Source organism: Phaethon aethereus (genome assembly GCF_964289735.1).
Source record: "Phaethon aethereus genome assembly, chromosome: 1".
Lineage (NCBI taxonomy): Eukaryota > Metazoa > Chordata > Aves > Phaethontiformes > Phaethontidae > Phaethon > Phaethon aethereus.
In genome coordinates this window covers 121,355,778-121,367,785 of record NC_138575.1, presented here as the reverse complement: position 1 = coordinate 121,367,785, position 12,008 = coordinate 121,355,778, and the positions used below count along the sequence as shown (strand labels likewise).

The 12,008-nt window shown below is 38.9% G+C and overlaps 1 protein-coding gene across 1 annotated transcript in view; it reads left to right on the top strand.

Annotated features, from left to right (window-relative positions):
- Positions 1–12,008, top strand: part of DSCAM (DS cell adhesion molecule) — a 491,161-nt gene that overhangs the window by 76,884 nt on the left and 402,269 nt on the right. Inside the window, exons 2-3 of the mRNA XM_082014240.1 lie at positions 6,939–7,256; positions 11,852–11,998. Of these exons, the coding sequence (XP_081870366.1) occupies positions 6,939–7,256; positions 11,852–11,998 (465 nt within the window). The remainder of the gene's footprint in view (positions 1–6,938; positions 7,257–11,851; positions 11,999–12,008) is intronic.

Genomic DNA, 12,008 nt, shown 5'->3' with positions numbered 1-12,008 from the left:
CTTTTTTTTTTTGCTTTTTTTTTTTAAATCTCAGTCATGGTGATACATTATGGAATCTTGGGGAAAAAAAAAATTAATTCTAAATAGTGACATAGCTCGCTAGCATTGCATCTTACCACCCACCCAGTCTGTCTTTCTCTGGCTGTGTTCTGCACTGAGTAATCTGCATACTTGTGATTGCATTTGTAATGCTTCTGCTACTGGTTTGAAAGTCACGGCAACGCACTTGGAAATGTTTCATTTATTAGTTCTCTGTGTGTGTTTATGCAAAAAAGATTATCCTAGCATACTATATTGTTTAGAAGTTGACGGGGTAATGAATCTGTAGTATGATCCTGTTAATTCAGTTTCCTTAAACACAATTTATTGTTTAGATATCTTCAGCCATTTTCTTAGAAATGCTTTGGGGTTTTTTTTGATTGCTTTTTATATGAATTCCATTAAATTGTCTTACAAAATATTTGTCACTCACAGGCAATATTTTCTTTTCCTTGGGTAATGAGGATTTCAATATTTTTCACTGACCATATGGAAAAGGGGGATTAAATTCTGTTCTTTAAATTTCTCAATTATTTTGTTTTATTTGGGTCCAAAAATGTCACAGAGAAGTTCAACCTCTAAAAAACAAATGCCTGTTTTAGCAATGCCAAGTAGAATATTCTTCTGTAGATGGGCATACTTTTTTCTTAGCTTTAAATAAAATAAGGTGCAAAGGCATTTAAAGGAAGGATAATCTCTACCAAATAGCCGTATGTTTTTAAGGGTTATGATCAAGATGATGTTTTGTTGCCTGCTTCCCACTCTGATTTCAGGCCAGTGAAAAAAGACCTGTCTCTCTGATACCAGGTCTCTCATGAGATATGGGATCCTGAGGAGTTCCTTAAAAAAATCCCTCCTTGAGCATTGGCACCCTTCTGACTTCCACCATTCCTGTTAGATTTTTTTTTTTCCCTTTTCCTTCCATTTTGGTATATAATTTCTATTTTCTGCCTCTTTTTTTTTCTTTTTTTTCCTCTCCCCCCTGCCCTCTTTTGGGGGTGAAGCGGAACATCTTTGTCTTTTTTGCTATGATTCTACTGCTGCTTTCTATGTGCCACCTTCCCCACCAAAACAAAACCAAAACTACAAAAAAAGCCTTGCTTTAAATTCTCTGCAACCTGGAGATGTATTGTGGAATTGCTGGTGTGAGGACTGGCAAAGGATGTGGTGGTTTTGGACTAAGGCATGTGCCAGACAGGCTGGACTCATAGTAGAAGGACCTATTACTGTAGACAACAAACACCTACCCAGAAGCTAAAAATATTGGGGCAGCTGTGCTAACCTTCAGTTAATTGAGGTCTTCAAGAAAGATGGAGAGTTGTCCTACTGTCGCTCTAACTGGTGGAGATGAAGGACCAAGTGAAGTGAGTCATTTGCCCGCCAAAGTGGGGTCTAAACTGCCTTTAGGCTGCATTTGTCATACTACATGAGCTGTGCAGGAGGCTCAGAAAAGCTGCTCTCCCAGCCTAGGCACAATGCCTGGGGTCCCTCGGGACAGGGCATCCTCCAGCAGGCACACAGGCTGTTGATACTGTCTTGTTTTTCTTAAACTTTGATTGGAGCTTGATAAGTTGATGAGGCTACCTAGGTTCCTAGTCACTTAACTGCTCAAGGGACTGTGTCTCATCCTGCTTTGCACCTGCTTTACAAGGCTGAGAAGATGCTTGCGGCAAATTTTCCCAACTGTCAGCGTTCGCTGGAGTGTGCTGTGCTGTCATGGCAGCCAGGGCATCTACCGTTCCAAGCGCAGACTGCGAGAGTCAGCACCAGGAGAAGCTTTCTGAAAAGGGAGTTTTCTTGGATCACTGATTTCAGACAGAGGCAAAATTTAGACTTTATTCTAAGACTTTTTTTTTTAATGTCTTTATTATACTCCTTGGGTTTGCTTCTAGGTTTCTTGTGTTTACATTGCTGGTATTTAACAGTGAGAAATTCTTAAATTTTAAGGTGACACCTTATATAATCTATTAAATCTAAAGAATATACTTGATTGTTGCCCAGTTCATCAATGACAATGTCACTGTGGAGAAAAGGAGAGGAAATATTGATGTCTGGGACTCTGGTAAATCTGATGTTCCACTGTAAGACAGTTAAGGTTGTTGCTATAAACCTGTTGTAGTGCAAGAGAGCAGTCAACTACTTAATTACATAATTTATATTTTCTACTTTGATTTTTATTTTATCTAAATAATCTCAGTGGTCTCTTTGCTCCAGACTTTCACTTTGATTCATATCTTTTATTTTATCTATGTAAATATTTCATGCTGGATTTGATTAATCAAAGGGATGAAAAATAATTTTCCCTTTGTTTTGAAATTGTTATTCATTTAGTACGAAACTTTCCCCTTGCCATGAGCATTAGAGGAAGAGTATTTAGCCTTTGAAAAGGACAGGAAAAACAATTTAAATACAAGTATCAATTAATTGCTCAGATACATTTTATTAATATTTTTGAATACGTTGAGTTGTCTGATGCCCAAAGGTATTTTAGTTTTTTCAAGAACTGAAAACTGGGGCTTTAAAGTGTCAATTGCAGAATGTGGAAAGAGATCTTTGGAAGAATATGAGGCACAAAAGGCTAGCTTCAAAAATCACAAACCTGTCATTTAAACTTACTAAAGCATGAAAGAGAACATGATGAAAAGGAAGCGCACAACATCAAGCCTCTGCATTGTATTCTGGCACTGGGCTGAACAGATATACATTTTTCTTATATTACATGCAGACTTGATGAATGTTTTCACTTTGGCATCATTACAGTAAAGGTTCTTAAAGGTGAAGCAGTCTGAGTCTGAAGGGGTGGAGGAAGGGAACAGGAGGATCTCACTTGGACAGATAGTTTCACAGTTTGCTTTTGCATGTCTTCTTTCACCTCTTTGTTGCAGCTGATGCTGATCCCTCCAGGACACGAGGTCCTACACAGAGCAAGCCCAAGCCTGATCCAGTATGGTAGTTTAAATGGAGCATCTCCTCTCTTATGTCTTAGTGACACCTCCTTCTGCCCATTAAAAAGGAGGATTCTGAAGGACCAGTTTCAGGCTGTTTTGTCTTGTGTAATATACAATGAAGCCTTGATGAATGACACCCTTATAGGCAGAAATAGCAGAAATGTTATTTGCTAGGCCCTTATAGAAGACCTTCAAGTGCGCAGCATGTGTATATGTAGGAGCCCTGGAGGAAGGAGTGACATGCCAGAAGAGAGTAAAGGTCATCTCTGTACAAACAAAAAAAGCAAGTCCAGTCTTAGCTATGCAATAGGTACGGGTATAGAAAATGCAAAGCCCAGCCTAGATCCTTATACCTATCTCTGTCCAGTCTGGTTACATCTACCCAGACTGGCTATACAGTGCTCAGTCTCACTTTCTGTTTCTGTGTGTGATCGACTTGCAGCCCCGCTGACCAGCTTTTTGTGAGATAAGACAGTCTACTTGACAGGAGATTTCTCAAGTGCTAAAAGGAATTTTGTATCTGGCTGACATATTCAGCACTTCGCTAGGCATGATGTGGCAGCACTGTCTCCCCTGAAAAGCAGGAGAAATTTCCTTGGCTATTATACTTTGTCAGTTCCCCTTATCGCTTCAAGCAGTTGAGTCTAAGGAATTTTGATTAAACTTTCAAAAAATGTATCTCTCCTTCCCATTCTTGTTGTGTGAGTAAGTTAATGGTATCTCTTTAACCTGAGATTCAAGAAGTGTCTCTTGTCCTGTGTCTATTGACCTGGTAAACTGTTTATGTGCTCCTTTAACCGCACAGTTAAGGGCATAGGTTTTTGCCTCGTTGCCCTGAAGTCCTTGCAGGTGCAGACTGTTTGTCACCTTGTCGTTTCAGTTGGGGCATTCACTGAGTGCTGCTGAGGTGCAGCCTTCCTCCGGTGTCCCTCAAGTACTGTTGGTTCCAGTAATAAATAAACCTTATTCAGGAGGCCTCTTTGACCTTCCTTCCCTTGGCCTGCTAACTGATGTCATCTCTTTGAAAATGCTGATGTCATCTCTGTCCAGGCCAAGTGTAGTCAGACTCAACTGCAAGCCATTTCGGTTCTGGCTTAGAGGTGTTGTAGAGGCCCGTTCCTGCAGAGCAGGCTGTGGGGCAGGCCCGTGCCCATTTGCTTGGGTCCTCGCAATTTTGGCTATTGTTCTGGGGACAAAATACTTCAAAAGTCTTGTTTTCAGAATAGCATTTAGGCAGTTGATGGAACATGCCTGATTTTTTCCCCCTTCTATTCTTACCTTTTTTTTTTTTTGATCTTCAGGTATTTCTCTTCACTGTTTTATATCTATAATTTTCATCAACTTTCCCTACCGCTCTCCCTTGTAACTTTTAGTCTGAGCTTGCTTCAGCTTACTGCAAAATATGGTGTTCAGTTGGATCATATTTTACCATTAAGTAACATATAATTACATATTGTCTTTGACTTGTCTCAGTTTCAATTAGGTTTTGATATATCACTTGTTCTGTTATTCAGCTAATCACTTTCTTCCCATGGAACATTGCAGAGAACTATCTTTTTAATAAAAGATTCTGAAATCCCATTTTTGTTGTTGAATGTATCCAAGTAGCTTACACATTGTTTTCCACCACAGAATGCATCTGGATTGTCAGCTTTGTGTATATGTGTCTGTATTATAGCACTACAATTATTTTCCAGGGATCTTAGTGTGTTTGTGTCTGCGATTAAGATGAATGTGTACCAGATGCTGTTTTAAAATGAAGCACTATTGTATAGGCTGATGGATGGAAAGTTTGTCAAAAGTAGTGAAAGCTTCTAGAGGGGATACAAAGCAGCTGGAAAAATTCATTGTTATGTGCTGCTAGTATGAGTCTCTAGTTCAGCTGTGCTGCATTTTGATTAGAAAGTTAGATTCTGTGGAAGTATCAAATATAGGTCCTGATACTCTCTTTATGGCATTTGAAATTTGGTATTCTTTACCTATTTATTCCCATCCAGCAAATCTACCGTTTTTACATGAATGTCTGTTAAGAAACAGTATAGCATAATAACAGTTGTCAGATGTGGACTATATTCATTACTTCTATGTCTTGTTGGCCAATGGCAATTAAAATGCCTTGTTGATTGTTTCATTTGTATTTGTAGAGAATATCTTGTACAGCAGATGAACAATGCCAAATTTTTGTTTCTTTTTTAGTTCTCTATTATGTTACCAACAATACTGTTTTCTGCTTCCAAGTACGACTATAATTAGAAACGTGATTATGTAAAAGTGGCACCATCTTATTCTGCCCTTCTTCTTCCTCTGCTTAGTCCTATTATGCCTATTTTTTCTTTCCAGATACCCGAGTTTCTCCTAGGGCTGTGCCGACTAGGAAGGATTTGTTTCTTGCAGGGGACTTTATTCTGTACTAGCACCTGTCTCATCTATATGCAGGGACTTGTCAGCTCCAGTGCAAGAAATCTTTCTGAATCTCCAAGTGCCTTTCATTGTGCTCTGTGATGCCCATTTATCTGGCTACCTCCTGCATGCCAGACATCTTTCTCTATTGCTTTAGGACGGTCTCTCTTACTTTTTTCTTTCTAGGGATTTGCAGAGCTTTTTCTGCTCTCTTTTGAGGTGGTATCTCCTGATGGTCAATACCAAGATGATACTTAGAAAAGAATATTTCCTCACCTTATATCTCCTCAAGATGTCAGAAGAGAGAGGGGAAAAAATAGTCCATTTTGTGCTCCAAGCTACCATAAGACTAAGTAGCAGAGCTAGACAAGGCACTTCATGACTTAGAGTTTGGATTACAAGTTAATTCTGCAGGACAATAGCATCCATCTTGTGTAAATGAAGGTTAACCTTGGAATCTGTTTCATTGATGCTTACTTGGGCCTGATGCACTATGGTCACCTTTTCAAAAACTTACTCCTTACCAGACTTGCTTTAGGAAATCATGTCAGAATCTACTGCATTCGAGATATAGTAAAATATGGAAGTTTTTGTGTTTGTGTCAAGCAAAATTGGTGAGTTTTTTACAAGTGATCCGTATATGCAAATATACAGCAGTGTGGTGGTATTGGTAACATCTCCTACCGTTTATTGGAAAACAAAAATCATACCTTGCGCTGATATTCCTTCAAACAGAGAGGGTTAGGAAGGTATTTTGGATGAAATGTTGGGGAACCTTCAAACCACTTGGAGCCTTCAAGCCCTCTGGGTAATAGCTGAATAGCCCATGGCAGAGGTATTCAGAATGAGGGTTAATCTTGTGCTCTGACCAATACTGACTTTTTTCAGTGTTACAGAATCTGTGGTTTAAGGTTGGGAAGGGGACTATAGTCACATGGATGGCAGAATCGAGATTGCCATAAGTGTGCTTTGTACCTAGGTTTATAGGTCTTTGTTAGAAAGGCCTTACCAAATTACACAATGTATTTATTAAGTTGTGTCTGTATTAAGCGTAGGTATGTATTATTATTAGAGAATTATGGGGATTTTCTTCATTGATTGTTCGGTTCTTTTTATTGTTTTATAAATCATTTTGTCATGGAAAGACTGTAAAAATAAATTTATAAATGCTAACAGAAAGTGCCTGTGTTCCAGGCAGAAATTTAGTTGCTAGAAGTTTCATGGAGGTAGATTACTGCTGGATTTTTGCTAGCCTTACAGAGAACACTGCATCAGCAAATGCAAAAGTGATCAGATATATTTCAGTTTACACTACAAAGGGATTTCCCATTTTACTTTTGGATTTAAACTACCTAGTGTGTTTAATCTGGTTATATTTTCTTCTAAAATGAGAAACATTTTATTAGAACTTGCATTAGGATATAGGTTTTTGGGATTACTTTCCCTAGGCACTGTTTTTGATTCTGTGGCAAGTAACAGTCAAGTTGTTTTGTGTGTAGTTGAAATTTCTTGAGTTTTCAAGGTCTGTTCTTTTTCTTTTTTGTCTTGCAGTTTTCAGTGAAGATCTACACGCCAGTCTATATTTTGTCAATGCATCTCTGCAAGAGGTAGTGTTTGCTAGCACCACAGGGACGCTGGTGCCCTGTCCAGCAGCAGGGATCCCCCCTGTGACGCTCAGATGGTACCTAGCAACGGGCGAGGAGATCTACGATGTCCCAGGGATCCGCCACGTCCACCCCAATGGCACTCTCCAAATTTTCCCCTTCCCTCCTTCAAGCTTTAATAACTTAATCCATGATAACACTTACTATTGCACAGCTGAAAATCCTTCAGGGAAAATCAGAAGTCAGGATGTTCACATTAAGGCCGGTAAGTACAGTCTTTTATTGGGTTCAGATGGGCTTGAGGAGGGAGGAAACTTGGGTATTTCAGACAAAGAGTAGCAGTGGCTGAGAATCAAAGGAGATAGGCCAGAAGTGTAACCTCTGAACTCTTCAAAATATTAAGTAAAATAGTAGATTCTTCCCTCTCCTCCCTCATTTGATTTAATTTGGCGGTGAAAAGTTCCTTTTCCAAAGATCATAATCAGTTGAGCTTCTGCACAAGTATAAGGAAAAATAAACTGATAATGAAATCATTAATGCTTACTCATTAAAGAGCTGTGAGAGAAAGAGATGCAGTCTTTGGATTTTATATAGGGGCTGGAAGCAAAGAGGAATGCTTGCCTAATGACGTCCCTTTTCATTTGGTTTTATTCAGTTGTGCTTTGTTTTGAGAGAGAAACTTGTGTCCTGTGTAACGATTCAGCAACTGATGTTGGTCCATAGGCAGCGCTTTCTGTTTAAGCTGAAAGATGCAAATGAGCATAATTGTTTCATGTCTGTTTTCCATACTGACTGCAGACTGGGTCAGCCAGTGGAGAATTAGAGTGGGATCAAAATCAGGCCTTTTGTTACAGCGCATAAACACATGATTGCATAGTTTTTGAAGGTTTTGTCTACCCACTCCAGTTAATTAAAATATTCAAACAAACAAACAAAAACTAGTCTGGGAGCTGACCCTTGGCTAATGCAAATCCTTGTAACCTCTTTGTTGTTGGTGGAGCTATGCTAGTCTTTTCTCAGAAGAGAAGTATCTTTCCTTTGGAGATACGCCTTCACAGGAGTTACGTAATGAAAACTGAACAGTTAGCAAGATTTGTCTGTGGCTCTCTTCTGAAATAAGAGAACATATTCTTTTCTTCTTAATGATAAATTAACATTCAGAGATCCATAGTGTGTAGACAATTAGAAGGCAAGAATAAGAACCAGGTTTCCATGAAATTCATCTTTTGTTAAAACTTTAGTCTAGAAAAGTAGGTTTTCTTGCACAAGAAGTGACTATTAGAAGCAGGTTCACATGTTACATATACGTGGAGTTTCTATAATGGTCTATGCTGCTTCTGAAAATTGTTAGTTCTCCACAGGTCAAAAAAGTTTGAAAACCAAAGATTCATAAGAATACATAGTAACAAACTTTATGTTTGGAACTTGGTTCTGGGTTTTGTGCTTTTGGTTTACCTTTAATGGATTTGTGGACAAGTTGCCTGGCAGAATTATATTTAGAGAAATTGTAGTACTTTTTGTCCTTTGTGGATTTGTTAATGTATCTGAATTTTGAGCATCTTTTTGGCAGCATTTTTTCCAGCGTTAGTTTCCAATTTTTCTATTTCTTAGATAAACTAATGTGGTGGTGTAGAGGAGGCTAAAACTTGCAACGTTCCTAGCTAAGGCTCTGAACTGGTGTTCATGTAGTTGTAAAAGCTTATGACATGGATGACAGGATGCAGCTATGTCCGTTGCTCAGCATTGACCCATTTATTCATGGAATCCCGAAAGCAACCTTCCTCCTCTGCTCGAGAAATAAACCACTCAAATGGCAGAAGGACCTAAAAAAAAGGCTTTGCAGTAGGTGGCTGTAGCTGCTTGACTCATAAGATAACGACTCTTTTCAGCCAAGTCAGAAATGCCTCTTTTACCCCTTTTCCTTTCTGTTTTAGCCTTTTACCCATATCCATTCATTTCTCCATATGATTCAATTTCTCAGGTAATCTGAGGTTTGGATAACAAGTTAAACAATCCCCTTCCTTCATATGAACTGGTACTGTGTGTCAGAGCTGTCATTGTGCTTGACGGCAGACAACAGTTATTAGTGAGTATCTCTTCCAAAGGCATGTGCCATCCCCCAATCATAGGAAAATAAAATTTTTGAGAGAGTCTGCTGTGTATTTAATGTTCCGATCATAAACCCTATGTTGCTCAGATATGAAGTGACAAACTTTATTTGTTTGTGTGTTACTTTCTGCTACATTTCTGTTCATGTGAAATCTGTACACAGTTTCAGACTGGCCCTCATTAGCATGATTTTTTGGGGGGGCCTTTTCTAATCTCTTTTCTTCTCCACCTCTTCCTCCTTCCAGTGCCCTCCAACAGCAATAGGGTTTCCTAGGAATACAGAAGCAATCAGTGGAGCATCCGATCATAGCACAGTCATAAAAAGACTAATATAGCTCTTCCCATTCTCACAGCCAGCTTGGGAAAGTCTGAAGCTCATTTATCTCTTTCCCTGGGAATATTGGTAGCAGATATAAGGGTTCCAGCTCAGGTGTTCGTGACTGTGGTTTTGCATGTAATTTTGCATATAATACAACTGTCATCCCCAACCCCCAAAAACCTATAAGCCCCCCACCTAGACACCCAAACCAAATCCTCTTCCAAGCCAGTCCCATATGGGAGTAAAGATGCATATCTCCATTTCATCTTCAAGCTTTCCTGTGCAATCATGGCAGGGAAGAATAGATCTTTTTAGCAAATGCTGAAATTCTCATATAAATTCATAACTCAGGGCCCTGGGATTTAAGAAAAAAATAATTCATGGGAACTGGCAAAACTATGATCTAGAAATAACTGGTGGGCCTCTGAAATTACAATAATATCAACTTTTAAGGCAAGGAAATGCATAAACCTCTTTCCAGTTTTTGTGCCCCACATATGGTTTCTGTGTTTGCTTTTACTGAAATGATCAGCTGCGTAGATTTTCAAAATGGCCAACTGTTCTGTAAAAACACAGGATACCTTTACCAGTCTGTTAGGATATTGCTGCTAAACAAGCCTTTTCTGTGAATGAGCATGAACATTAGACAAAAGTCAGTCTCATTAAGATGATCTATGTGCCATTCCCCCCAGTGTAGAACAAGATTAGGGGGCTGCTTCATCACAGGGCAGCCAGTGTTCTAAAGCCACTGCATTAAAAGCACTTATAATATTAGTTCAGCAATTACAACATGGTTAAGAAACTTAATCTTTGATTAAAAATAAATCATTTACTTTTTAAAAAACTAGTGGTGTATATCTTATCATAGAAGATGGATTTGTTTTGATTTTTAAAAAGATATTTAATTTATAATTAAATTTATTTACTTTTGGTTAGAATTCCTGTTATGTTGCTACAGTCTTGCTTGGGATGGAGAACTTTGGTCTTCCTTTTTGCAGTAGTAGCACTGGACCTCAAAACTTGATGCTGTTTGCATTTGTGAAAACTCTGTATACATTTCAGTAATCCGTCTTTTTTTTCTTGAAATACATTGTAAATGGGGCTGACATTTAGAAATTCCAGTGCTCCTGGTGTGGAGAAATACTTTTGTAAACTCTGCAAAGGATTGACTGACTCTTCAGTCTAGAATCAATGTGGATAAATGTAATTGGCAGAGCTTGGTATATGTTTGTGGGCAGGATATGTAGGCAAGAAATGTCACTGTAATGTTGCAGTTCAGCATTGCTGACTTGGTTACACTGCTGCACCGAGGTTGTTCTTCCCAATAACTTTTACCCTCAGGCATGTACGTGCCTCAGACACACATGTCATTTTTCAATACATTCATCCCTATTTTCACTGGAACGGTTTGTCACTTCAAGATATATAACTATGTTGGCTGTGGTGATTTCTTTTTTTGCACCTTGACCTTATGGTCCAGTGGAGGGTCTATGCTGCTGTTTGTCCTTCCTGTCTTGCCCACTTACTTCTTGTAGTAGACAACACCTGTTTCTTCTCTGCTCTACCACCGTCTCCATTAACTGTTGCTCACAGGATTTTTCACCCCTCATTCTTCATTGAATTGTTTCAGTGCCAGGGTTTTCCTTCTTTCCATTCTCCTACACAATGCAACTTCATCTCATCCTGGCAATATTAGTTTGGCGTGAAGGATTTCTTCAGTTGTTCTTTTTCTCTTTGTCCATTAAATTAATTCTTCCAGATGCTAGACAAATCATATCCTGGATCAAACTGCTCCCATGCTGTTTTTTAATACAACTCTGAATCATAGCTTCTGTTTTCTTAACATTAACCTATTTCTTTCAGAGCTGGTCAATTGAATATAGCTCTTAGCTTACCCAGTATAATTTCTTTGTGTTTCTGAGGCATCTTGCTTTTTCTCTGTCTGTCACGTCCGTCGATTTTCTCCTTTGGTTCTCACTTCTTCAAAATCCTAAATGACACTGACCTTCTCTTCTAACCTCTGGATGTCAAATTCGCACACAGTGCTTCTATGTACTTTGTACCCTTTGATAGAGCAGAAAACGATTTGTGTTGGGCAATGTGGGCATGAGAAACTAGGCAAGTACACAAGACGTAACACCATTTACCCATATAAATATGCAGTTCTTACAAAAGTCTTTCTCCTTGCCCACAGAATTTGGTATGGAAGAACACAGAAATATGTTGAAATGCAGATTTTGAGGTAACAAAAAGATCTGGGAATGCTTTTATATGAATTTGTAATCATCCTTGCAAAACCTTATCATTTACCGAGGCAAAAGAATTCACAACCTGAGTAACCTTCTTGGGGGAACATTTGCAAGGCTAACTGAGGAAGTGGATGGGATGTGTGATTACGACTTGTTTAACAAAACCTCCTCTTCTATCTTCAGTTCTACGGGAACCCTATACAGTCCGTGTGGAGGACCAGAAAGCCATGAGAGGCAATGTAGCAGTGTTCAAGTGCATTATCCCCTCCTCTGTGGAGGCATACATCACTGTTGTCTCATGGGAGAAAGACACAGTCTCGCTTGTCTCAGGTAGGCTGTT